Raw genomic sequence first — 23,582 nt, 5'->3', positions numbered from 1 at the left:
GAACACAGTGACTGAGTGGAGCCAGCAGACCTGCGTTGCTAAAGGATGTGTGATAAAAAACAAGTGCTGCTTAAGGGCCTCTGAGCAAGGCGCCTGACATGTTCAACAGAGAGTGACAGAGTTGTGCTGTTATCTAATAAAATCAGTTAAATCGTCATTGTTTTTTTAACAGCTGCACTTTTGAACCTGACGATTCGTGCAGAAATGACAGCGCTCATGTTACATAATGTGAGGGGAGAGCAAACAGAAATCACAGGGGGGGGGGGGGTCCTTTCCAGTAACTTCTTGTTTTTTTGTGTCGACCTTTCCAATTGGCTGCTGTGCTGCGAGTCTGGTTTAAAATTTACTCCACCCTAATTCTTGTTCCTCAAATTCAACGCCGCCCCCTCACAGCCACGACAGCTCCCTCCCACAGACTGATGCAAGTGTTTGTCAGGCTTTTCTGAGTTGAGGAGGAGACTTTAAATGCTCACCTACGTCCTGCAACAGTGATTTTTTTTTTTTTTTTTTTTCACCTTTTGGAAACCTGTAATTTGGATATTGACAAAAGGCTTTGTGATCCTGCATCCACAACACGCTCCCTCCCTGTGACTGTTGCTGCTGGTTGCCTCAGCATGACTTCAGTCTGTCTGAATCATACTGTGTTTTCATGTGTCGTAAAACTGTATAATAAATGATGTAATGATGGTAGTAATACTGGTAATACTTACAGTATCACACAAAAAGCTGAACGCACAGTTGACGTGAAGTAACTTCTGCAACGCTCAGCCCCGAAACACAAAGCGAGAGGCTTCTACTCTTTAAAGGTGCATTCTGTAGTGTCGGGGGAAGACATTTTAATCTGAAGACAAAGATCTTCACGGCTGATTTGCTCTGCCTGAACAAACTAAATAAACAAATCATCTTTGTTTTCATGACTGAATAAACAAACTGACCTCAACGTTTTACTTTGTTTATATGTGGCGGACCCTGCCACCTCTCTAGCTTCAAACAGTGTTCTGTGCTCCTCTGAGAACAGCCTGTTTATTCACTTATTAAAATTCTGAGATTGAATTTCTTCTCCAAAACTACAGAGAGCCCCTTTAATATGTGATGTGATCACCACATCTTACTTATTATAGATAGCCAAAATTACTGCACTAAATATTTTTTCACAGATCAAAGCCTACCGCCCAATTATCAGTAATAGCATGGTAATAGAGTGGTATTTGGTTTGGCCATTAACTCTCTTTATGATATTCCCATTTGCTCCAAATATGAAACCATCCTTAAATGTAATTATATGGAACTTCTTCTTTTGAGAATAATAGTTTAATTTCGTGGTACTTATCCCAAACAGTCATTATTCACATTCATTGGGAGTTTGGCCGACACACTGTCCATCAAACAGGGAAGATATCACGACGTCCCGATTTTGACTTGCTAATGATGCAAAGAGGAGAACAAAAGTTTATTCATCCGTCTATTACGCAATCCCACTTAGTCCCAACGCGGCTCTGAATTTTGGAGCATCGGCTCTGACCCTCCGTATCCAACACCGCCTGACATACTCCGTCCTCCCATTATGCTCACTCCTACGGAAGATAACCAGCAACAAAAAGCGTATAAACAGAAGAAAGATGTATCCAACATGAATTTTAAAAAGTCTAGCCACTCTATGAGCATCCAGCTGTGCGCTCCTTTCTCTCACACTTGGTCGGTTGCTAAGGAGCCTTTTCAAAACCACCTGAGGACGTGAAAGAAATGTCAGAGCCTATAAAAAGTAATTCATCAGCCGTGCACCTTGTCCTTTTTGTTTTGTAACACGACGGTGAAGTAATTATTCTGCTCTATGACATAAAATACGTCATTAAATGTCCAACAAATTAATTATGAAGCATTGTGTGTTAAAAACGGTTAGCGGTTGCTAACAGGTGTCTAAATGAGACTACAGAGGTTGTCGGGGACATTAAACGTCCTCACAGCGAACACGGAGACTCATCTACTCACTAGTCCGTCTTTACAGGCCCACTTTAGTTACACACTATTCTAACTCTGACTTTACAACTTATGCATTGATCAGTTTATTGAAAACGTGGTGTGGTAAGACTCTTAGTGGCGGTGATGTTTAAGTCATGTGACCATGATGTCGTCCTAACATTAGCCTTTAAAATCTAGCAAATCAACTTTGAAAACCACAAAAGTGGTGTTCATCTGTGAAGATTGTCTGTCTGAACAAGTGTAAGTATCAGAAGCTTGTGTTTGCCGCAGAGCTTATTTTTGGCAATAATCCAAAAATCCCATATGCTTTTTGTAGAGGGAACCAGGGCGATGCCAACTTCCAAATCTCTGCACCGCTCTACATAGGACGACAGCAACGAGTCCTAAAAGCAGAAATATTTTTGTAGCATTTTTGAGCTTCCAGTTTGCAGGTTAGATGCCTGAAATGAGGACTGTGGTCAACACACGCTTTAGAGATTTTCATGTTTTGTTTTACGACATAAAACACGTCTGTTTATACCCCACGTTTTGAATTATAAAGCATTTTAAGTCTTTAAGTAGCTAAATGAGACGTACAGAGGTTGTCGGGGGCATTCAGTGTCATCATGCCGAATATGGAGACTCATCTACTCTCTAGCCCGTCTTTACAAGTGGACTTTGGTTATTTCAGCTATTCTAACTTTAAAACTTGTAGATTGATAAATTTATATTAAAGTGTGACGATGAAGTCATGAGACCGCAAAGTACTTTGATTATAGCCTAACGTTAGCTTTGTAAGTATCAGAAACTTTATCAGAAAGTTTATTTTCTACAATAATCCAAAATCCAATTGAAAAAATCTAACAGGCTGTTAGTTGAGGGACCAATGCATCTGGACGAGTGTTTTTAAGAATTAGAAAATTAGGATGGTCTTCCCAAAACTGAGCTTTTTGTCTGTTATACATATTTTATCCTTGGGAGAAAAATGCAATGGATTTTCCTCTGATTCGTGTTTACACCAACTGTAGGAGAGGATTTATTTTCCAGCAAGACAAAACAACCCCAAACATAGAGTCAAAAGCTTGACAGGAATGTTCTGTATTCAAAATGACAACTGTCCAGTTCAGAGGCCCAGACCTCAATCCAATGAAGAGTCCGTGCCGAGACTCTTGTGGTCTCCGTGCAACCTGACAGAGCTGGAACAATAGATGAGCGTCCATATGTGTAAATCCACAAAAGACTCGAAGCTGTAATTACATATCGACTGGAGGAGGTGGATACTTACGCAACCAGTTTTGTTGTTTGTTCTATATTTGAATTAAATCTGGATTATTTGTAGACATTTGGACGTCACAGTTACTGCTGTGATGTTTATACCACATTCAAAAAGACTAAAACATGAAAATTTAAAGGGGAGAAAATACAAATTTCTTGGCGAGTACATACCAGGATACAGGGAATTTAAATGAATTACTTGTGCACCTGGTTTGCACCACCGTTTTGTCAACTGCATGTTCGTCGTGGGGGGTTGATAAAGCTTATAATCCGTCCACCCCTTTATCATCCTTCCATCTGTGCAATCCATTTAAAAAAAAAAAAAAAACACTCCTGTGTGCCAATTCTGCTCTCCGAGTCTGAAGAGCTTCTCACAGTCTTGGCACGACAACGATATCTCACTTAAATCTCGCTTACATATTGAGATTTTAAAAATAAAAGATCACGGTTGTTTCAGACAGACAGTCACGACCATCTCAAAAAAAATGTGTCACAAATAAAAGAGAAAGTCAGGCCAAATGCAATTTTAGTGATTTATTTGTACAATAGGCGTCGCACTGTACAAATACCCCAGCTCATACTCTGCCTGACCTGATCCCTCAAACCTCACTTAGACTGATGGAAACAGATAAGCCAAGAAAAAAATAAAAAATAAAGCTAAAAAATAAATAATGCAGCTACCTGCCGAACAAATCAACATTTACAGGGCTAGAAGGGACCCCCTCCCAAAGCATACAGAAAATACTGAAATTAAAAAATGCTAAATAAAAACTCTAAATTATATCATGTCCAAGTTTAACTGTCCAACCTTTATGGCAGTGGAGCGATTTATGGCCTCAGTTTAAAGAGCATGTAAAAATGGTACTCACAGTAGACAAATACAGAAAAAAGGCATATGGTGATATCTCTATCAGGTCCATGTGCCTACACCACTTACACATTTACACACCATCCACAGACAACGTTGTGAGCTTCTACACACGGGACAGAGGACACTTGACTTAAAAAAAACAACAAAACAAAACAAAAACAAAACAGGAACGTGGAACGCCCTCTCCGACCCGCCCCCATGTAGCACAAGCGTCGACAAATGACGGTGACGTGGTCCATTTCAAAAGCAATATAAATTTACATTCACTCAAATCTCCATTAGTAAAATCACTAATGTTACCATGATAACTCAAACATCGTATAAAAATATAACAAAGACTGAAAACTGATGCACTCAACAAAAATATATCTACACAGTCTCAAATGTGGGGTGGGGCGGGGGGGTGGCTGAACGACACGGCCAACAACAGCTCAGATCCGATCTATCATTTCACGTCTGGGGGGGATAAGGGATGCATAAGGACGCTGCTCGTATCAAGTCTGAGTGGCAGCAGTCTTTCCCCGCTCACCAACAGTGACACAGTGAAAGCCCCGGGTGCCGTCGGGCCCCCGCGGCAGCCGCATAACGCCCGGCGGCAGGCCGTCCGCGTTCTGGATCTTTCTACCCAGCATCGGGCTGCCGACCGGACTGCTCTCCTGAGACGCCACCTGCTTGCGCCGTTGAACCCACGGGCTCCCTGAAGGGGTGAGGCTACTGTCCGAGGAGTAGTCTGCCCAGCGGCGCCCGGGCTCCGGGCTCAGTCTGCCCTCGCTGGCTAAAGGAGACTTGTGGGAGTGAGGAGATTTGCGCTGAGGACAGGGGCTGGCACGGGGGCTCGACCACGGACTGTTCCGCGGGGACATACCAGGACTCAGGTGATTGTTCTGGAAGCCTGCAGTGGTTGGGCTGAGCTTATTGCAGGACTGGGACTTTCTTGCCAGTCTAGGTGATGTAGGGTTGCTTTCGGTGTCTGAGGAGCTGCAGGCCGAGTCGTCCCCGTGGTACTGAAGCTCTCGTACTCTGCTGTTGAGCGAGCGACTCTTGCGCATCCCTCCCTCCTCACGCGGTCTTTCTTTGGGTACCTTCTTCTTGGGCGGCTTGGTGCCGATCAGGACTACCTTCAACCCCAATGAACTGGACCCTCCATCTTCGCTCCCCACAGCTTCATTGGCTTTAACAGCAGCCTCCACCTCCTCGAACTCCACAATGGCACATTCCTCAGTGCCCAGCTGAGTGTAGCGGCCGCTCAGCCTCTTCAGGTCAGCCGGAAGGTCCTTCCCGGGCTTCAGGACTCTGACGGAGGCGATGGCGCCGTACGTCCCGAACGCTTTCAGCAACAGCTTCATCAGCTGCTCCTGCTGCGTCGCTCCTCCCTCACTGCCTCCATTATCCTTTGTGAGAGCAGCCAGCTCCGGCCACCTCTGCAAATCACTCAGCAGCAGCATGCGGCTGGGCAGCGACTCGCTGGCAAAGACCGGCACTGCAGATTTACGCCGCACCTTACGGCCCTCGTCGTTCAGCTCGAGCATCTTTGAGTGTCTCAGAGCATAGGCGGTTGTTCTCCAGTCACGAGTCAAGTGTTTCACCTGCAAAGAGACGATGCTTGTGTTAAATGGGTGACATGCTGAGTGGTTAACGATGGCCATCTTATAACCAATAGGTCACGAAATCTATCCTCTCAACAGCTTCTCTTAGAGAGTCATGAACCTTCAGTTTAAGGAAAAAGGCTGAACAACAGCTTCAGGTGCACTCTGTAGAAGAAGAGAAAGATCTTCACCGACTCTTTATTTTGCTGGTTTAGGCATTAAAACTGGACCCTGCCACCTTTCTAGCTTCAAACAGTGTTCACTAATGGAAAAAAAGAAATATCTCTGAATTTGTATTATTACCTCATCCACATCAGAAATGTCAAAATTCTGAGTTTGAATTTCTTCTCCAAAACTACAAAATGCCCCTTTAAGCATCAGTAACTGCCTTTCCTGTCAGTCATACATCCTGAATCGATAGCTGTGCGTCACCTCAGTGTTATCAAGCTCACATCTGAACGCTTGTTTATAATCAAAAAAATGAGCGTGAGCGTGGGGGCTCAGTGGATTCCTTGTGGCATAAACAGATAAAAAAAATAAAATACAATCTGCGAGCGTCGAGGCTAAAGTGGCACCAGGTGTTGTGAATCAACGTGAGAATATCGCTGCATCTCCGACAGCTAGTCATGTTGACACTAGAAACAGCCAGTCATTGTAATTCGGGGCCTCAATTCCTCAGACTCGACGTCATGGGAGTTACGGGAATGGCTTCGAGGCGTTGTGCAGGTTCTCATCTTAAACCTGCTTTAACTTGATCTGTACATTTTGGCAAGCACGTATTAAAAAAGGTGCACAATGTAGTTTTCTGGAAGACATTTTAATCACAAGAGGAAGATCTTCATTGACTGTTTTCATGACAAACTGACATTAAAACGGACGACACAATTTCATACTGCTTTACTTTGTTTATTTGTGGCGGACCCTGCCACCTTTCTAGCTTCAAACAGTTATGTGGACCTTATTTTCCTCTGAGAACTGCTTGTTAATTCACATATGGAAAAAATGTGTAACATAACCTCATTCATATTGTTCATATTAAAATTCTGAGTTTGGATTTCTTCTTCAAAACTACACGGTGCCCTTCAAATATCATGTATGTATGTCAGGAATATCAATACATAGCATTAAAAGCATTGGTGAGACTGTGATCCGCCTCTACCAACATTCAAATTACTTCCTGTCGTGTTTCCGGTCAGTATCTAAGTGCTTTGCAGACGTGGTTACCTTTTTGAACGACGTGAGCAACTTGACGCTGACAAACCCGAGTTTATTGCGTCTGACATGTTTGAGCAGGAAGGCGTCGTGCTCCAGGTTTTCATCGGACAGGTAGTACTCGATCTGGGCGACCAGCTTCTGGATGAGCTCTTGATCCGGGGGCTGCCAGCTCTCCTCCTCCAGCTCCCCTCCGCTGGTCCCGGCCCCGCTGTGTGTTGGAAGGACAACATGCATGAGGTCAGCAGAGACTCTCCTCTAGTACGTCACTGAATGTTTCATATCCTAAACTGCCAAAACTACAACTGTTACACATTTCACTCTCATTAATACAATAAGACAGAGGCTTACAAGTTGTTGGCAGGAGTACATCGTCATCCTGCCATCTCCCTCTGCAGTTCTCCCTGCAGCAGCTGACAAGCAGCTATAGTCACCATGCCTCTGTGCCAGACCTCGACACCAGTGTCCCGCCAGCCCTCAAACTGCCAAGACCTCTCCATCTGAAGGGCGCGGAGTCACTGGCTCTCCCTCCCACACAGAATATGGTGGCTCATCAAATCAGATCACACCAAAACTGGTACCAACACCGCTCGGCTGAAGGCCCCTAGACTCAATTTCGATCTCAGCCGGGCACCTGTGCTGAAGCCGTGGAGCCGCGCAGTCAGGTAGCCTCCCTTGCAGATCATGTGTGAGGGTCTGAATGAAATTTTGTGGATGACTCATCACCTCCTCCAGCCTCCTCCTCCTCCTCCTCCTCCCCTCCCTCGCACGCCCTCAGACAACAGCTTTCCAGCCGGCTGACCGCACAGCTGGCAGGAGCCCACAGCTTCCCCCAGGACTACAGATAGAATACTTTCATTGTGCATTTCAAGAAATGTTAGGGGGATACTGAAACATGGTTTTAAAAACTAGGCCGTGAACTCACTGGTAAGTAGTGCAAGGTGCAGGATTGTAGGTGAAACGCAGCCACACGTGCAGACACCAGACGATCTGCACTTTTCCTGCTTCCTAATCAGATGTTTCGCAATCTTACAAATGCACTGTGTGTGAAAGAACGTGCCGGTCTGCACAGGTGTCACAGATGCTCTGTATGCCAGAGGGCCGTCAGAGGTGTGACATAGCAAAACGCCCGATTATGGCGAGTTATTTTCCCCTTTGGCCTTCCAGTCACTGACTCACTCTCTGTGCATGCAGTCCGACCAGGGAACTTATAGGCCAGAGGATAAAAATAGCAGGCCATGACGCAGGGGAATCAGATTAAAGTGAAGGTGCCATCCTTTATCCTTCTCTCAGGTGTCTCTACAGCACTGATGCTGCTGCCTACAGGTGGTTTAACACTTGCCCAACATCCCACCCAGGAGATGATATAAATCTCTCTGAAGAAATCTGTTGTCCTCCTCTCCCATCGTGCTGTTTGTTGCTGCCTTTTGTTCCTCACTGTGATAACACCTGTCGGGACTAGAGCTCTGTTTGTAGGCTACACTGTCTTTTTTGTCTACACGACTGGCAATCTTTCAGAGAAACAAAACAATCTCATCTGTACCCACGCTGCTCCTGCTCATGTGCTGGCACTTCACCAGCCGGAGCCAATATAGTAGGCTATAAAAACCCGGCGCAGAAATAAGACTCGCATAACCTTGAGACCAGGAGGAAGAGGGGTTTCATTCACCCTCCGACCTCAATGGACTCGATACTGTGAGTAACGCTCACATGTATGAAAGCAGAAGTGTGCCAAGAACAGGAAAACACTTTGTTACCAAACTGATGATACCTGACTTGTTACATTTACACTTCACACACACCCCTGCTGTCCCTGCAGGCATCACCGGCTACAAAAGTGGCAAACGACTCAAACCTGGATTTGTCGTGTCTTCCGATCTCGTCCTCGCTGCAGCTGCCTCCAAGAAAGTCAATATGATTAGAGGACACTTCCTCGGGCTCCTCGTCCTCCGCCGCTTGAATGGCCACCGTTATCGTCACCGTCCCCATCTCCTGCGTGTGCTGATCCACGGTGATTACCTCATCGACGCCCCGCGCCGTTGACGCATCCGAGGCGCACACCGCCGGGTTCGGATCGGGGATCCCCACGGACCCGCTCATGTTGCTCGGATGAGTCAAGGTGCGCCCGCCCGCTCTCGTCCCCGCGTCGGCGCTCGTAGTAGCAGCAGCAGCAGCGCCTCCCTGGAAGCTTTTAATCTCGCTCGGCTCGAAGGCGCAGACAGGATACGGGGTGCGTAAAGCTGCTCGACGTTTCTTCGGGCACCAGTGATGGCGGAGAAGGACCCAGGGGGCTCCGAAGACGCGCTCCACGGCTCGCCAGAGACCCCCGATCCAGATCCGACCCGACGGAGGGCCCTGAGGAGCAGCGGGGCTTGTAGCAGCCGGCGAGACGCAGCCTGGACCTGACGAGACCGACGGGCTGGAGCCTCCTTGGGCTTCTACTGCTGCTGCCGCTGCTGCTGCTACTTCCTCATATGTAAGAGGCTTTCTGCTTTTGAAACGAGCTCTGGGATTGGGCCGCGGCGGCAGCGTCTCCTCGCACTCGTTCCCAACCCACAAGCAAAAGCTGACACAAAGCCAGGAGGGAGGCAAGAGGAAGGAGAGGCAGCGCATGAAGGCGTTCACTAAGGCGTGCATGTTTTCTCCTCCTCTCTCTCTCTCCCACTCTCTCTCTCTTTTTTTTTTTTCTTTTTTTAATATTTTACTCCACACACAGATTTTACACACAACTGAGCTGTCTTTTTTCTGCCAACACACGGAGGCACCCGGTTAAACGCGGCTCTAAGTAGGAGAGGAAATTCACGTGTTCCTCTGTAATTGGGAAATTGCCGTGCCAAGGACGACCCTCTTCTCTAACGCCGCTAATTGGATAATAAGCTTTCGGCGGCGCGTTGCACGCACGAGGCGAGCGGTGCATGTGCCGGAAGCAAAAAAAAAAAAAGGGGCGAGCATGTTGAACCATTAGAGTAGAAATCATTAAACTCAACACTAATTAGAAATTATTCCTATTCGTCCTATTTAAATGCGGTCAGACTGATGTTCATTCAACAAGATTTAAATTTGTAATTTTTATTTAACAGTGCTGAGGTCAGGGAGTCCAGGTAAGGGATCGACCGATAATGTTTTTTTCAGGGCCGATACTGATACCGATGTTAAGCAGTGTTGTAAAAAAGTACTCAACAGTGATACTTGAGTAAAATTAAGGATATCGTGTTGAAATATTACTTACGATATACTTTATTGTCCCCGTAAAGAAATTTGTCTTTGACTCAAATGCTGCGAACATGAATCGAAATCAAATAATTTTATTTATAAAGCCCCAAAAATCACAATCACATTAATGGTGCTTATGTATCAAGTCTGTGATATTTCATGTCGCCTACTTAAGTTTAAAATTACAAGTAAAAGTAAATGTCCAACATTTTTCTCCAAAATGTAGTGGAGTAGCAGAAAATGGAAATACTCAAGTAAAGTACAGATACCTCGAAATTGAACTTAAGTACAGTATTTGAGAAAATGTACTTAGTTACATCCATGATTGTTAAATATACACATAAACATTTGCAGTAAAAATAAAAATGTTAATGTCAAAATTTAGAATAAACAGTGATGGAATATAACTAATATTAAGTACAAGTTACTCAAGTACTTTGCTGAAGTACAATGTTGAGGTTTCCACTTTATATTTCCACTTTACTAAATTTATTTGATCATTTCAGTTACTAGTTACTTTGCAGATTCAGATTACTGAGTGTTGATAGGCTCATACCACAGAGTCCTGACTACAGACAGAGAACAGGTGTTGCATTCATTTTAAATTGTTTTATACATTTTATTTGTACAGTTTTTAATAATGAAACAATAAAGAGACAGGTACATACACTGGGCAAATAAAACACATGGACAGCAAGATAACAAAAAGGAAAAGAGACGGTAAATAAACAGACTGCCAGCAGTCATTCAATATATATATAATAAAAAAGTACATATACACATGTCAATTCATTTGATGCAATGACCCAGAATGTCCAACCATAAATCGAGAGTCAGAAATTAAGTCCAAGAGCCCAGAAGGAAAGGGGATCAACGAAGGCCCACTGCAAGCATAGCAGAGTCCCAGGGTGTGACTGCAGGACAGGACCAGTACAGAACGGGCCGAGACGATCAGTTCCCGGATTGTGATCTCTCCCTCCTAATAAAAAGGCCCCAAAGCTTATTAAACTTGGCGTGGGAGTTAAACAAGTTCCTCGAAATGTAGACAGGAAACCACGTCATCGAGCCACTTTTTGAAAGCAGGGAGGAGAAAATTGACTTCCACTCTCTTAAAATGACCCGTTTTTGCGATGACCATGACAAACATGAGGGCTTCTTGTAAAGCGAAGGGGAGAGTCAGTGAGTGGGTGGAGCAGCCCAATATCACCAAGAGACTGTCAGGAACCAGTCTGTTGTATATGACGCTGTACAAATGAAAGATGTCAGCCCCAAAAGGTTGTGAGCTCAGGGCAGGACCAGAAAAAAAGATGCCCCGTCAGCTGACTTACATTTATCACAGGTGCAGAAACAGAAGGGAAAACTCTTTTCAGTTGAGTCTTGGATAAGTGCAACGGGTGAATGACCTTAAACTGAATGAGCTGAAGTCGGAGAGCTAATAGCTAATGCTTTTATCCTATTTAGTCCTTTCACCCACAGCTCATCTGAGATCACCTCACCAGTGTCCTTGATCCACCCCTCTGTAATATGGAGAGAGGGGGAAAGTGTTGCATTTTTAAATTAATGTATTTTATCTGCAACTGGACACAAAAAACACAGATACTGATAATCAGAAAAATGTCTCTATAATCAGCCCTCAGCTCACCCCTGCCCTCGCTAAAATGACAAACTGCTGCTACCTACCTGAGTGTTGGTGCTTACAGCAGTATCACGGGAGCTTCAGACTATGACTGGTTGGGGTTAGCTGGTTAGCATGTTTGTTTTAAGAGTCTTGTCTTATTTTTTCTTTTTGTATATTGACTGTTGCTCTTGATGAAAGCAAAACTTCCAGCTGCCCTTGTTTACTGATGTTCATGCTATTCAGTTATTGATGTACAGCCAGCTGTGGATAACACACTGTAGTTCACAAGAGGAAAAAAGGGGTTATAAATTGATTAATTAAGGAACATATCACTGTATGGACGCGCTCCCTGTCTGTCGTGCGTGTCGTCACTGAAAATGTCCTGGAAAAGAGTCAGAATGTTTTCAGCTGAAATTCTTACACAATGAACCTTTTATGTTTATTAGCCGATACTGGAAAACTGTACTCCACCAGATATCAAAGTAATTCAATAAAAAAAAATAACTAAATGTAATTTGTGTCTAACTGTAATATGTAAACTCACCTAGAAACAATATTTAGGATGTGACCTCAGTGACCTCAGTGGTGGCTGTGGCTCTGCTCTTGGCCTGTGAGTCAAACTATGGTTATTTAGTTGTCTAAGGTTTTCACTGGGACGTCCAGAAGTGGGCGTTCATTTACAGAATCGCTGCTTTCATTGATGTTGATTTGTAGCACAGGAGCATATGTAGGTGTTCAACAGAGAGCACTATCACTGCAGTCAGCTGAATATTTCTCTGAAAGCTACGATCGCAAGTCCATTTCTGTAGCCTGTTGTTGGCCTCCATCCTAATGGCCCTGTAAATCACCCACACCGATGTTGTTGGCTGTTGCCTGCCCTGCATGAAATATCTTTACTCTTCCCCACCGGCAGTCCACGCTCACAGCTGGTGGGCAGTCTGACTCATTCTCTGCACCACATGCCGTACAGCACTCCGGTTTGGGTACAATGCAACACGCGGGGGGGAGGGAGACTGAGTGAGAGGAAGAGGAGGATGAGGAAGAGAAATAAACCGAGGCATTTATTTATTACTTATTGAGGCTTCATTCTCACAGATCAAGATAAAAGGAGCATTTCATCTGTCTCCAAATAGAAAACACTTGTATTTTCTAGCATCACGCTTTATTCTACCTTGTTTAAAGGTGCAATGCGTAAGAATTTTAGTTGAAAACATTAAAAAATGAACTAAAATTATCAGCAGATATATCTGATATCTCAGCATGTGAACCAGCAGCTAGCACTGCGCAAAAACCCAAAGAATCCAGCGATATTAATGCCTGAATATTCCAAGAAATGATCAGAATATGATGATATCCATAGAAATAACCACTTCAGGTCATCCCAGACTCTGAAGACAAAGGCAGACGAACCCACTTTCATTATGCTAAATAGTAAGAAACAGAAAACGTGCCATCTTGCTGTTTTCGTGGCGTCCTGTCGTCGTCACTTTCTTCATCACTGACAAAGCACTGCCAGTTTAGTGAGCCAGGTCACCTGGTGTCAGCAGCTTCTCCCAAACATTGGCCCACTCTTTGAAGAGCTGTAACAGGGCAGGAGGGGGCACAGTTTTCAACTGTGTGACTGAACAATAGCATAATATTATTGGCACAAGCAGTATGTGTGGACGCTCTGTTCTCTGGAGGGTGAGGGTGACAAGGTCTTTAGTTTGGCATGTCTGGTCCACAGAATAGTCAGCAGTGAGTCCGCTGTTTGGATGAGAAGAAGGAGAAAGACGTTGCAGACAGACAGCCACGTCCCGTGTACGTCTGAAATGTCTGAAATGTCTGAAATGACTGAAATCTGATGTCCCAAAGTTGTATTTTATGAAATTTGATGCTTAAATGTATGCTTAAAATATTACTGAAATCTGCAGAGAATTAAGAAAATTATATCTGCATGCTTGGGGTTTTCACCAAGATTTAAATCGTGTCCAGAATATGTCCTGAAAATGTATCTTTCATCCATATTTGACCAGATATGGTATATGCCAACAACACTATGAATATGCAGAGGAACTGGTCTGTAGAGAATCCAGAGTAATGACATGAACTGAATATGGACTGTATTTGTTTGTGCAATGACACTTACAGATATGCCACAGATAGATCATATTTTTTAGATATTTCCACACAGGACATGAGGTCATATTTGAACCACATACATGGCTAAACTAAGATGTTTCTGGTATCCTAGTATACTATGTCTTCATGATGTATATTGACTCCATAGGCTCATATCAACAAAACTCTGAATATGCGGTTACTCTGGTGCTTTGCTGCTCCCTGAGGATGATTTCGACACTTGGCCAGATCTTAAATTAAAATGAAAATTAATGTGAAAGTGTGAGACAAGCTGTCCAGGAAGCAGTGGCCGCTCGTCAATAGGGGGCGCTGGAGCGTCGCCACACCTGTCCCACATGAAGAAGAATCATATAGACCTCGATTGAATGAGACTTTATATTTTTAAATGAGCAACCTAAATATTATACATTTAGTGTGTTACATGTATAACCTGCAATAAACACGTAGATTAAAAATGTTTTACGTCGCGTAAAGTTACTGAGCGGCGACGTATTTCCGGTCCCGCCTTATACGCTGCGCATGCGCACTTCACTCGCTGTAATACAAAAGATGCGAGCTCGCTGGGCGCGGTAAAAAGGCGCGTACAGGAAGTGACGCAGGAGCAGATGACGTAGGAGTTCGTAGACAGGTGGAGGTGTTGTGTGATGGAGTGATGGAGTGATGGAGCTGTGGAGAAAAGCTCGAAATGGAGACAGAAAGTTCAGTTAAGTCACTGAAAACAACGAGAGCGAAGGAGCTCGGACCTGAGCAGGCGGACATCTTGATTAAACAACAACAACAAGACAGAGGAAGAAGTACACTCCCTCTTTTTCATGGCGATGGTTTGCTAGCAAGTCGTGGCTAACCGCATGCAGTGAGGTCGCCGGCGCTTTAGTATGCTTTCCCCTGCCTCCTTTTTCAAACAGCAGGAACCGAACCAGCATGGACCCAGTCAGGTATGACCGATTTAAAGCACTTATGAACAGGCTAAGAGCCACATGGAAAGTACAGTCTGTACAGGAAGTCACAGAAACACTCACATCCTGTTAGATCTGAGTCCAATTGATTTAAATGTTATCAGACACATTTATCAGTCTGTGCACAGTCTTCAGTTGTTGTTAATTATGATACCACAGACTATTAAAACCTTACACAGGCGATCTGTGATTTCTGTTCATGGATCAACCTCCATTTTACATAAATTCTCATGTAAATCAGCTTCATATCAGTTTTTCTGCTGTCTATGAACCACCTGAGCAGACCTGTTCCACTCAGACTATATTAATAACTGGAATTCATTAAAAGTAAAAAAAACAAAACAAAATGCAAGACAATAGTTTCCATTATTGATCTGCCAGATATTTATACTGTCTGGGCTTCACATCTGAATAAGTTTTTGTGTTGTTAAATGTTTTACAGGACTTTTAAAGACTGGTGTGATGCACCAGTAGGGTGCTTTGGCGCATCCTACTGGTTATAGCGCATCTGACAAATGACTTTTACATACATCCCCAGGATGGCACTATAAGCACCTGTTGTTGCTGCCCACTTCCTCTTTTCAGGCATTGTCGTCCTAGTGTAACATTGATGGCCCTCTTCTGTCTTTGTCAACCATCTGTCGACAAAGAAATCCACAAAAAATGTGTGAATTAAATTGTGTCTATTTATGTCCACCATTATTTATATGCCGCCATGGGTGCACACAAAGTAGATGCTCCTTTCAGTGTAATACAATACATTTCAATAGCACCACCGACAACAGCCTGCAAAATGACCACAGCGTCGAATCAAATGCTTTCTGTCGCATTCTTGACAAAAAACAAAAAAGATGAACTTCATAAATGCAGGATGTATTACAGGGTGGTTTTATTGAAATGAATTACATGTATCAAGGTGTACAACTGAACTGGATACTCGTCATATGTGATCTTGTGCAGTCTATTTAATCCTTCACTGGGCAGTTCCTTCTAATTCACACCATAGCACAGCATGTTCATTTCTCATAATTACAATTTTCCCACTTCTCCATCACCAGTGCTCAGGGAGAATCTGCTTGTAGTGAAAAGATCTAATAGTGCTGGTGATTGGCTACCTGGAGGCATGGTACGCCCTGAGAGGGGGCTTACCATGTACATGTGAAATGTAATCTTTTGTTAAAACAGATTTCATAAAATTGGTATAGAAATACGTATCATAAAGGAACTGTTAACAAAGTCAAGGTACCGGTACTGTTATCAAATTTCTTTCTTAATAAAATGTGAGTATCTCAACTGTTGGATGGCTGCTTTGTTAGAGCATGTGTGTGGATCTATAGGTGTGGCAGCTATCACGTCAGGGTGTCAGATCAGGACACCTTTGGTGTTCAAGTGAGAATGAAATAAGAGATGCAGAGTTGAATTAGACTGTTTATCTGTCTTCAATGTCCCAGATTATAGAAAGTGAAATTCTCATGTCTTTTTGATTATAAAGCAGATCAAGGTGCTATATACATACTATAAAAGTACCAAAACGTTCTAGTCGTGGAGAAATGCTCGCAGCGTATGTTCAGAGACTGTCTTCAAATAAGCCGCTACGCCGTGGAACCTGGAAATGTAAATAATATGGAGCCTTTTAAATGGAGACCGAAAAAAATGTGTGTGAAATGAGCCTGATGGGAAAATAAAGGTGCAAAGATGCAAAAGTCAACCAAAGATGAGTTGTTTGTGTGTGTGGTGATTCTCATGGAAGCACGCACACCTGCAAAAGGAGCTATCTGTCAGACGTGACCGTGGTCCGAGCGAGTGAAGTCCAGCTGCCATCTGCTTATCTGCGTCACACTCGCTGCTGGCTTTGCAGGCACACACACGTTGTGGCCACGCTGAGATCACACACACAGAGCATGATCAGGTGCAGGAGATAGGGGGAAAACATGCACAGAGAATGCTAACACTTCAAACTAATGTGGTGAACATGATAAACATCATGTATACCTACTGTCTCAGCACTCTAGCATTCTCATTTTTAGCATGTTAGCATGTTGATGTTAGCATTTAGCTCCAAGCATTGCTTCTGGTGTTCACTTGCTTGACGGTAATTATGTGACATGTAATTATCAACAGTGGTTTTAAATGCTATGTACCCTCCTGCCATCACTCATTACACATGAAGCCATTTGAATGTACCGTACGTTCACTTTGAGGTAGTGCGTATGTCAAATGGAGTTCAATTGTTAAACCTGCCATGCCACTTCGGTGGCAGTAATTGCTGTTGTCACCAGGAGGTAAAGTATGTAACAGTGGGGGCAAGTGCTGACATGAGGCAGACAGTGTGAATCTAATCTAATCTAAATTTTTGAATACTACTGAAAACTAGTTATATTTTTTCCCCTCGCAGAAGCCACCCCGTCTTTATCTTTGCAAAGCTTCGATTATTGACACAATGTGACAGATGGAAGGGACCTCTGCAACCAATCTGTTTCTTCCGTGTTTGAGGAATACTGCAAAATATGGGGGATGGTTGAAACCTTGTGAGGAAGTGTTCGCAACCCCCATCTCTTGCAGCCTTCACGGCAAACAGAGCGCTGTGTAGGGCTTGTGTATTTGTAATGAGCATAGATGTAATCAGTTTCAGGGGAAAAAGATCTCGCATCAAATTAATTAAAATAAAAGAAATCGATATAAAGCAACAAAGTCTCTTATCACAAATCCTTCTGGACATGGACCATAAAACAAATCATGTAAATTCATAAATTACTAGGGAAGTGGGATACTGTGGCCACAATCTAACACTACTACCTGAACCATTTTTGTTTTGTGTGTGTGAAAATGTAACACTTAACCCAGTTTTACAACCATCCCAGTCTCCCCTTGTGTTGTATACATGTAAATAATGAAGTGAAGCCTGAAATCATTCACCCAGGCCTGTCATGTAATCCATTTCCCCTGTGTGAACGGCATAAACCTTTTCAGCTTCTCTGTATAAACAGAAAGGAAATGCTTGATAAATGGACTGGCAGGAAAAACCAGAGTGCTCTCTCTCTCTCTCTCTTGCACACACACACACACACACACACACACACACACACACTGCCAGATGGTAGAAGGCAGCAGATCTAGAGAAAATCATCTAGTACTGTAATATTTGTCATATTTTTTAACATGAAGTATGTTTACAAATAATACCCATTTCTACATCTACGTACGTGTCCTGTCAGTCAAGGCGGGGGCCATGCTGTGCTGCTGCTGCCAACAAATCAGCACTGCTGGTACATTTACACCTTTATTTATTTCTTATGATTACAAAAAAAGCAACCAACAGTATATATTGTTTGTTGTGCTGTGTATCAGACTCGGACTGAATGTGTTTAGTTTTCTTGAGTCTCGTCCAGCAAGATCCCATTTTCCTTACTACATGTATCCGTCTTGATACCTCTGGGTCTAACTTTTAGAAAAACTTACATTGTCACATGTTTAATGTCACTTTCTTGGCGACCTGTAAACACACCTGTAAACATACTTTAATGTGAAAAATTGGTAGATTTACCCTTTAAAGGAAGAGACATGGATGGTGACATTATAACTAAGATAACATAAAATAGCAGATAAAAGGTGACTAATACAGGAATAACACATTTTATTGGCTGTGTTTCTTCTGGGAATGATGTATGAGAGAGCTATGCATAAAGCATATTACATATGTAGATCTATCTATACATAACTGTACATCTGCATTGTATGTTTTCAATGTGGCCTGTCATACAAATTGCTGATAATCGCCTCCCATAATGTGTGTCAGCCTGCGCTTCATGAATAGATTGTGACAGGCAGTGAGTGGGATGTCCCTTTGATGAATCTGGACTTGTGTTCTGTGAGCAACCGCTTATTACTGCCAGAGTAAAAATGGCTGAAAATACACAACACGATCTATTTTATTCCATTTGGTCTTCTGTGGTGCTTCCGACTGAGATTAAATGGGTAGTCACCAGGTTTTTTTTTTGTAAATACACCATAAAAAGACCACCAAAACTGTGGATAAAGACAGTGCCACTTTGAAATAGTCCTTTATCACAGTGGACATTTTCTTCCCGAGTGATCACAATGTTGTTAATCTAATTAGTTATACCCCTTGCCTTTGCTGCTATGACAGGTAAAACATGTTCAGCAGCAAATGCATCGTGTAGTGTTTCACATATAATTCAATTCACACACATTGCCCAGTTTATAATAGTACACAAATTGGATGCTAGCGATAACAATGTTATGAAAGTGAAATGCACCAAGATGCCCAGCCGAGAGGGATTTTAGATACAGTGAACAGGAGGATAATGCCGGGGGTGAATTAGCACAACATAATTACAAGATATCCAAGAAATGCAAGTGATTCACTGCCATGGCTCATTGGCACACCTAACTGGAGCAGTCATCATTAGTGTGATTGCTTCCACCTGTGCTTTTTCGTGTAATGACAAAATATGTATTGTTAGAAAGGCCTGTTTTCAATGTCCTTTATCATTATCATAGCAACCTCTCTCAAGATTACATCAATTTCATCTGGAGCAAAAAATTACGAGCATATAACAAGTCAGAATGATCAAAGGTGCAGGTAAAAGTAATTGCTTTTTTTTTTAAAGTGTTTTGGTTGAATAGTGTTTTATAATTATGATGGAAAGAATCTCCACTGCTATTATGTGTAATTTGCATCTCTATAAATGCAGCACTTAGTGTCTGCAGTTTATGTCAGTGTGTTACCTACTCGTACTGGGTCATAGAGGCCTTTCATATACAACATTTTGTCTTAATGTTGACTAATGACTATCTAGTTGCATAAAACACCAACATTTTGCTCATACACTGTAGATCTATCTAATTTCCTTGCTGCTGGAAAAAGCTGACTGCAGCCACATCTCAAAGGTCTCTGTCAGGGGCTACAACTGTTTACTTAGGCTAGTGTGTACGTCAGATCATTTGTTTTTCTGCTGTATTTACTCTGCAGCACGTGTATTCTGGAAGGTCATGTACGATGTAGCTGATATTTAACCTTGACTTGTTTAACTGTGGGCCCCAACTGACTCCTGTCCTGCTTACTCTCTATACATTACACTGCATGGCATCACACGCCTTACAGAGCCAGAAACCATCGGTGGAATGTAAACTGAGTGCACTAGCTCAAGTACTGTACAAATTCACGATACTTTGATTTATGAAACTTTATACTTTTACTCTACGACATCTCAAAAGCAAATACTATTCATTTTACTCCACACCATTTGCCTGACAGCTTTAGTTATGAGGTACTTTTCAGATTACAATTTCTGGTACGCTTACTCCCCAGTGAAAAGCACGTATGGCCTGTTCCTTTATGGTTCTCAAAGCAACACTACAAATGATGATCTTACAGAATAAGATGCATTGCTGTAGATTAAACAACACAGTAGTAGTAGTGGTTACAATTTAAGTAAACACCAACATACACATTTAGTGCCGTGGTAAAGTTAATCCAAAAACATCAGATATAACAATAAAATAATGACAGGGGCCATTTTATTTCATAATGAGTACTTTTAGTTTTCATACTTTAAAATTTTTCTGATAATACTTACATACTTTTGTTTTAGCAATATTTTAAATGCAGGACTTTTACTTGTAGTAGTATTTTGGAGTATTTTCACTGTGTGGTAATAGGGTCTTAGAAACCAAGAAGAATTTATTTGAATTATGTAAACACAATACAAACTGAAATGATCTACAGCTCACACACAACATTATGAATAAGAGACCAATAACTTCAAGTTAAAAACCAAACCAATCCCAACTTTTAGCAAAACAAACAGTTTCCGCACTAGTTTCTCCACGGACTGCTTTTAACAGTAACACGGGAAGTCACTGTAACCAAGCAACGCCGTCGTTGCCATGGCAGCAGTGCCTGTCTCCCGCAGAGCCGGCTCGGGGAAGTTTTGCAGCGCCTGAAGTAAAGATGAAAATCGGATTTGGAGCTGTAAATTTAAGTTTTAGAGATTGCGCACGGTCGCAGATGACTTCGCGTATTTCCTCTGAGTATTCATGACGTTTGTAACTGAGCTGTCTTTTCTTCCAACGTTCACGTTCCGTCGCCTCTGTTGACTTTAGCAAACGTTAGCTAAATGGAGCCGGAGCGGAGTGAGGGCAAAACGATGCGAGCTCAGAAACACAGCGACAGATGGGACTTTCTCGCCCCCAGGGTATAAAACACTTTTCCCAGGTTTTTCTTTTAAACTAGTGCTTCACATAATAATGCTATATAGGCTAACTATAAAAAGTTTAAGCCTCGGGCCAAGTGTCAAAAATGATCGGTTGAAGTTAGTAGCCCAGCTAACCTTTGAGTTTTATCACTGCTCTTTTTTGCGTTATAAATAAAGTTATTTAAAAAAAGTTAGTAGTCTAGCTATATGTTAATGTTTGAATAACGTTAAGGGCTTTGTATCGTGTTTAATGCAACACAGTTCATCTATTAGTCAAATGTTTTTGCAGGTCAACAGCTGCAAGTTGCACCTGACAACTGTGAAATCACTGGTGGCTGAAGGAGCCCAGAGGGTGGTGAGTAATGACAAGAATAAACAATAAAGGGTCAATGTGGCTGACTTCCTAAACGTCACAGTTTATCATGTTTGCTACTTAACAGACTGATTCTCAAGATCTTGTGAAGGAAAAGTACATGAACCCCCCCCAAACAATTAATCATCCTAATCCAGGTAAGTGTGACCCAATCCACTCATTCACACACTCACTCCCCCACTGATCGCCCCAGAGGTTTTTATGTGATTCTGCATTGTATTGTGTATTCATGAGGTATGTAAACAATCTTATGGACAGTTTGCACTCTTTGTTCCACTATACCATACCCTCTGTAGAAAACAGGTCGCTTACCCACAGCCATAGAGGACGTGTCTACACACCTCCAACGCAGTCATTTGCCAGTGACTCTACATATTCTGCACATAATCTAGTACCACTAGCGGGTGGTGCTCATTGTGGTTTGGATGTAGCTTCACATGATGCACAAGGAGCTAGAGACAAATCTAGAAGACCAACCCACAGTGCAGGGACTTCTTACCACCGTAATGTCTTAAACCTCCCCAAGCCAGCAGGTAAATATGGCAGTATCACTCAGAAAATAATCAGGAATTTTTAAACTTGTGGTGTTGTCAGTTTTTGGATATAGAGTTTGTACAACATGTACTGCTTTTCATCCAAAGCACTATAATTGTGTATCTTGAACTGTGTGTCAGGTGGTTCTGGCGGATATAAGTACAGCACAGTCCCTGGATTTCCCTTCACTCGATTGCTTGATGATTGTTTTTCATCCAGTTTTCAACGCATTGACTTGGACAGGTACCTCTGCTTTTTCTTTTTGATTTTCTAACTGATAAGAATTTTATCTGTGGAGGTAAAATCTTTGAACTGTTCATCGGATAAACATGCCGTGAATGAGGGCAGTTCCGTGTATCTCAGCTTGCATAGCTTTCATAGTTTTGTGTCATCTTTATGCCAATTAGTTTTGTTGGTTTTATGAACTAAGTCTGGCTCTCACTGTATCTGTAGTACAAATAATGACTTTCGCCTCAAATGGCTTCAGGTGGCCACCAGGGAGCAGCAAAGTCCCTTAAAATACCCAACACTTGTCACCAAGGATAAATGTTTGCTAAAAAAGAATAAAATCACTGCTGGAAAAATCAGAAATAAGTCAATCAGTATTCATTAAATAATAGTTAACCAATAAAACAGTGTTTTGATCACAAGATTGCATGCCCTGGAGGTGAAATACAGTTCTTATGTCATGGAAAAATAAGCAAAATAAAGCTTAGACCATGCTAAATATAATGTTCCAGGCACTGTCTGGAGGAATGTCCCCAGCTGGGTATTATGGATGGACTACAGCTCCTCAACCTCCAACACAATCTAATCACAAGGGTCCAGCATCTGTCACAACTGCAGCAGCTGATCTTCCTGAACTTATATGACAACCACATTTCTGAAATGACTGGCATCGAGGCTCTGAGCTCACTGAGGATCCTCATGCTGGGGAAGAACAGGTTGGTTGACATCAGACGATTCACAAGAAAACAAACACAAGAATAATTGTCTGAATTGCCTCTTTTACACAGGTGGTACTGTGGAGTTCATATTTATGTTAGTAAAGCAACGTTTTCAGGGTAGGTGTTAGAGAATAGATGCCAGATGAACACTGCTCTTTAATCCAACATTTGTAGATCTTTAATTTAATGTAAAATGCAGCATGTCATCAAATTTCCTGTCCTGACGTGTTGCTTTTGGGTTACTCAAGACAACATTTTACACATTTTATATACTAATTGTAGCAACATGGTAAGATTCAGATATTAATGTTTTCCAGCAGGTGCCCGTTTTTGTTAGAAAATCATTCATTTTGGTGTTAGTTATTCATGTTTCAAAATGTCAGCAGGAGGAAGATTCAGGTCACTAATCACTGTGGATGCTCTGGCATTTGTTTCATGTTCTGTTATACATGGCCTTTGTCTTTTTAGGCATACATACTTCAGGGCAATGTGTGTCTTTTGAAGAGTAAAGAATACTACCGATTGCCTTTCCATTGCCATTTTCAAAAGACTACAGCCTTTTATCCTTACATGTAATTTGATCTGAAACCATATGGACAGTCCTGAACAATAAGTCACTGTACACTACTCTATGTTCTGCTTCCTCTGGGAATGTAACCTTTAAATACGCGTGTTGGCCAGTGGGCTGTCCACTTTCCG

At 42.5% G+C, this 23,582-nt stretch overlaps 2 protein-coding genes across 5 annotated transcripts in view; one reads left to right on the top strand and one right to left on the bottom strand.

Moving 5' to 3' along the window:
* Window positions 1-3,753: 3,753 nt before the first annotated feature.
* Window positions 3,754-9,751, bottom strand: larp6a (La ribonucleoprotein 6, translational regulator a). Its single transcript, XM_084343664.1, has 3 exons — window positions 8,759-9,751; window positions 6,916-7,114; window positions 3,754-5,691 (listed from the first exon to the last, which is right to left on the bottom strand). The coding sequence occupies exons 1-3, from the start codon at window positions 9,538-9,540 to the stop codon at window positions 4,600-4,602; spliced, it is 2,073 nt and encodes a 690-aa protein (XP_084199790.1). The 5' UTR covers window positions 9,541-9,751; the 3' UTR covers window positions 3,754-4,599.
* Window positions 9,752-14,434: 4,683 nt separating this feature from the next.
* Window positions 14,435-23,582, top strand: part of lrrc49 (leucine rich repeat containing 49) — a 42,144-nt gene continuing 32,996 nt past the window's right edge. For 2 of the 4 annotated variants that reach the window (XM_084347817.1, XM_084347816.1), the window contains exons 1-6: window positions 20,705-21,029; window positions 21,319-21,384; window positions 21,470-21,539; window positions 21,699-21,935; window positions 22,077-22,179; window positions 22,677-22,880. In XM_084347817.1, the coding sequence (XP_084203943.1) occupies window positions 20,952-21,029; window positions 21,319-21,384; window positions 21,470-21,539; window positions 21,699-21,935; window positions 22,077-22,179; window positions 22,677-22,880 (758 nt within the window). In that variant the 5' untranslated portion in view covers window positions 20,705-20,951. Of the gene's footprint in view, window positions 14,791-20,704; window positions 21,030-21,318; window positions 21,385-21,469; window positions 21,540-21,698; window positions 21,936-22,076; window positions 22,180-22,676; window positions 22,881-23,582 lie in introns of those variants that run through there. The other 2 variants (XM_084347818.1, XM_084347819.1) reach the window with 2 other exon arrangements.

The sequence above is a fragment of the Pagrus pagrus genome (genome assembly GCF_965226575.1).
Source record: "Pagrus pagrus genome assembly, chromosome: 1".
Classification (NCBI taxonomy): domain Eukaryota; kingdom Metazoa; phylum Chordata; class Actinopteri; order Spariformes; family Sparidae; genus Pagrus; species Pagrus pagrus.
This window is presented reverse-complemented; position numbering and strand designations above follow the sequence as displayed.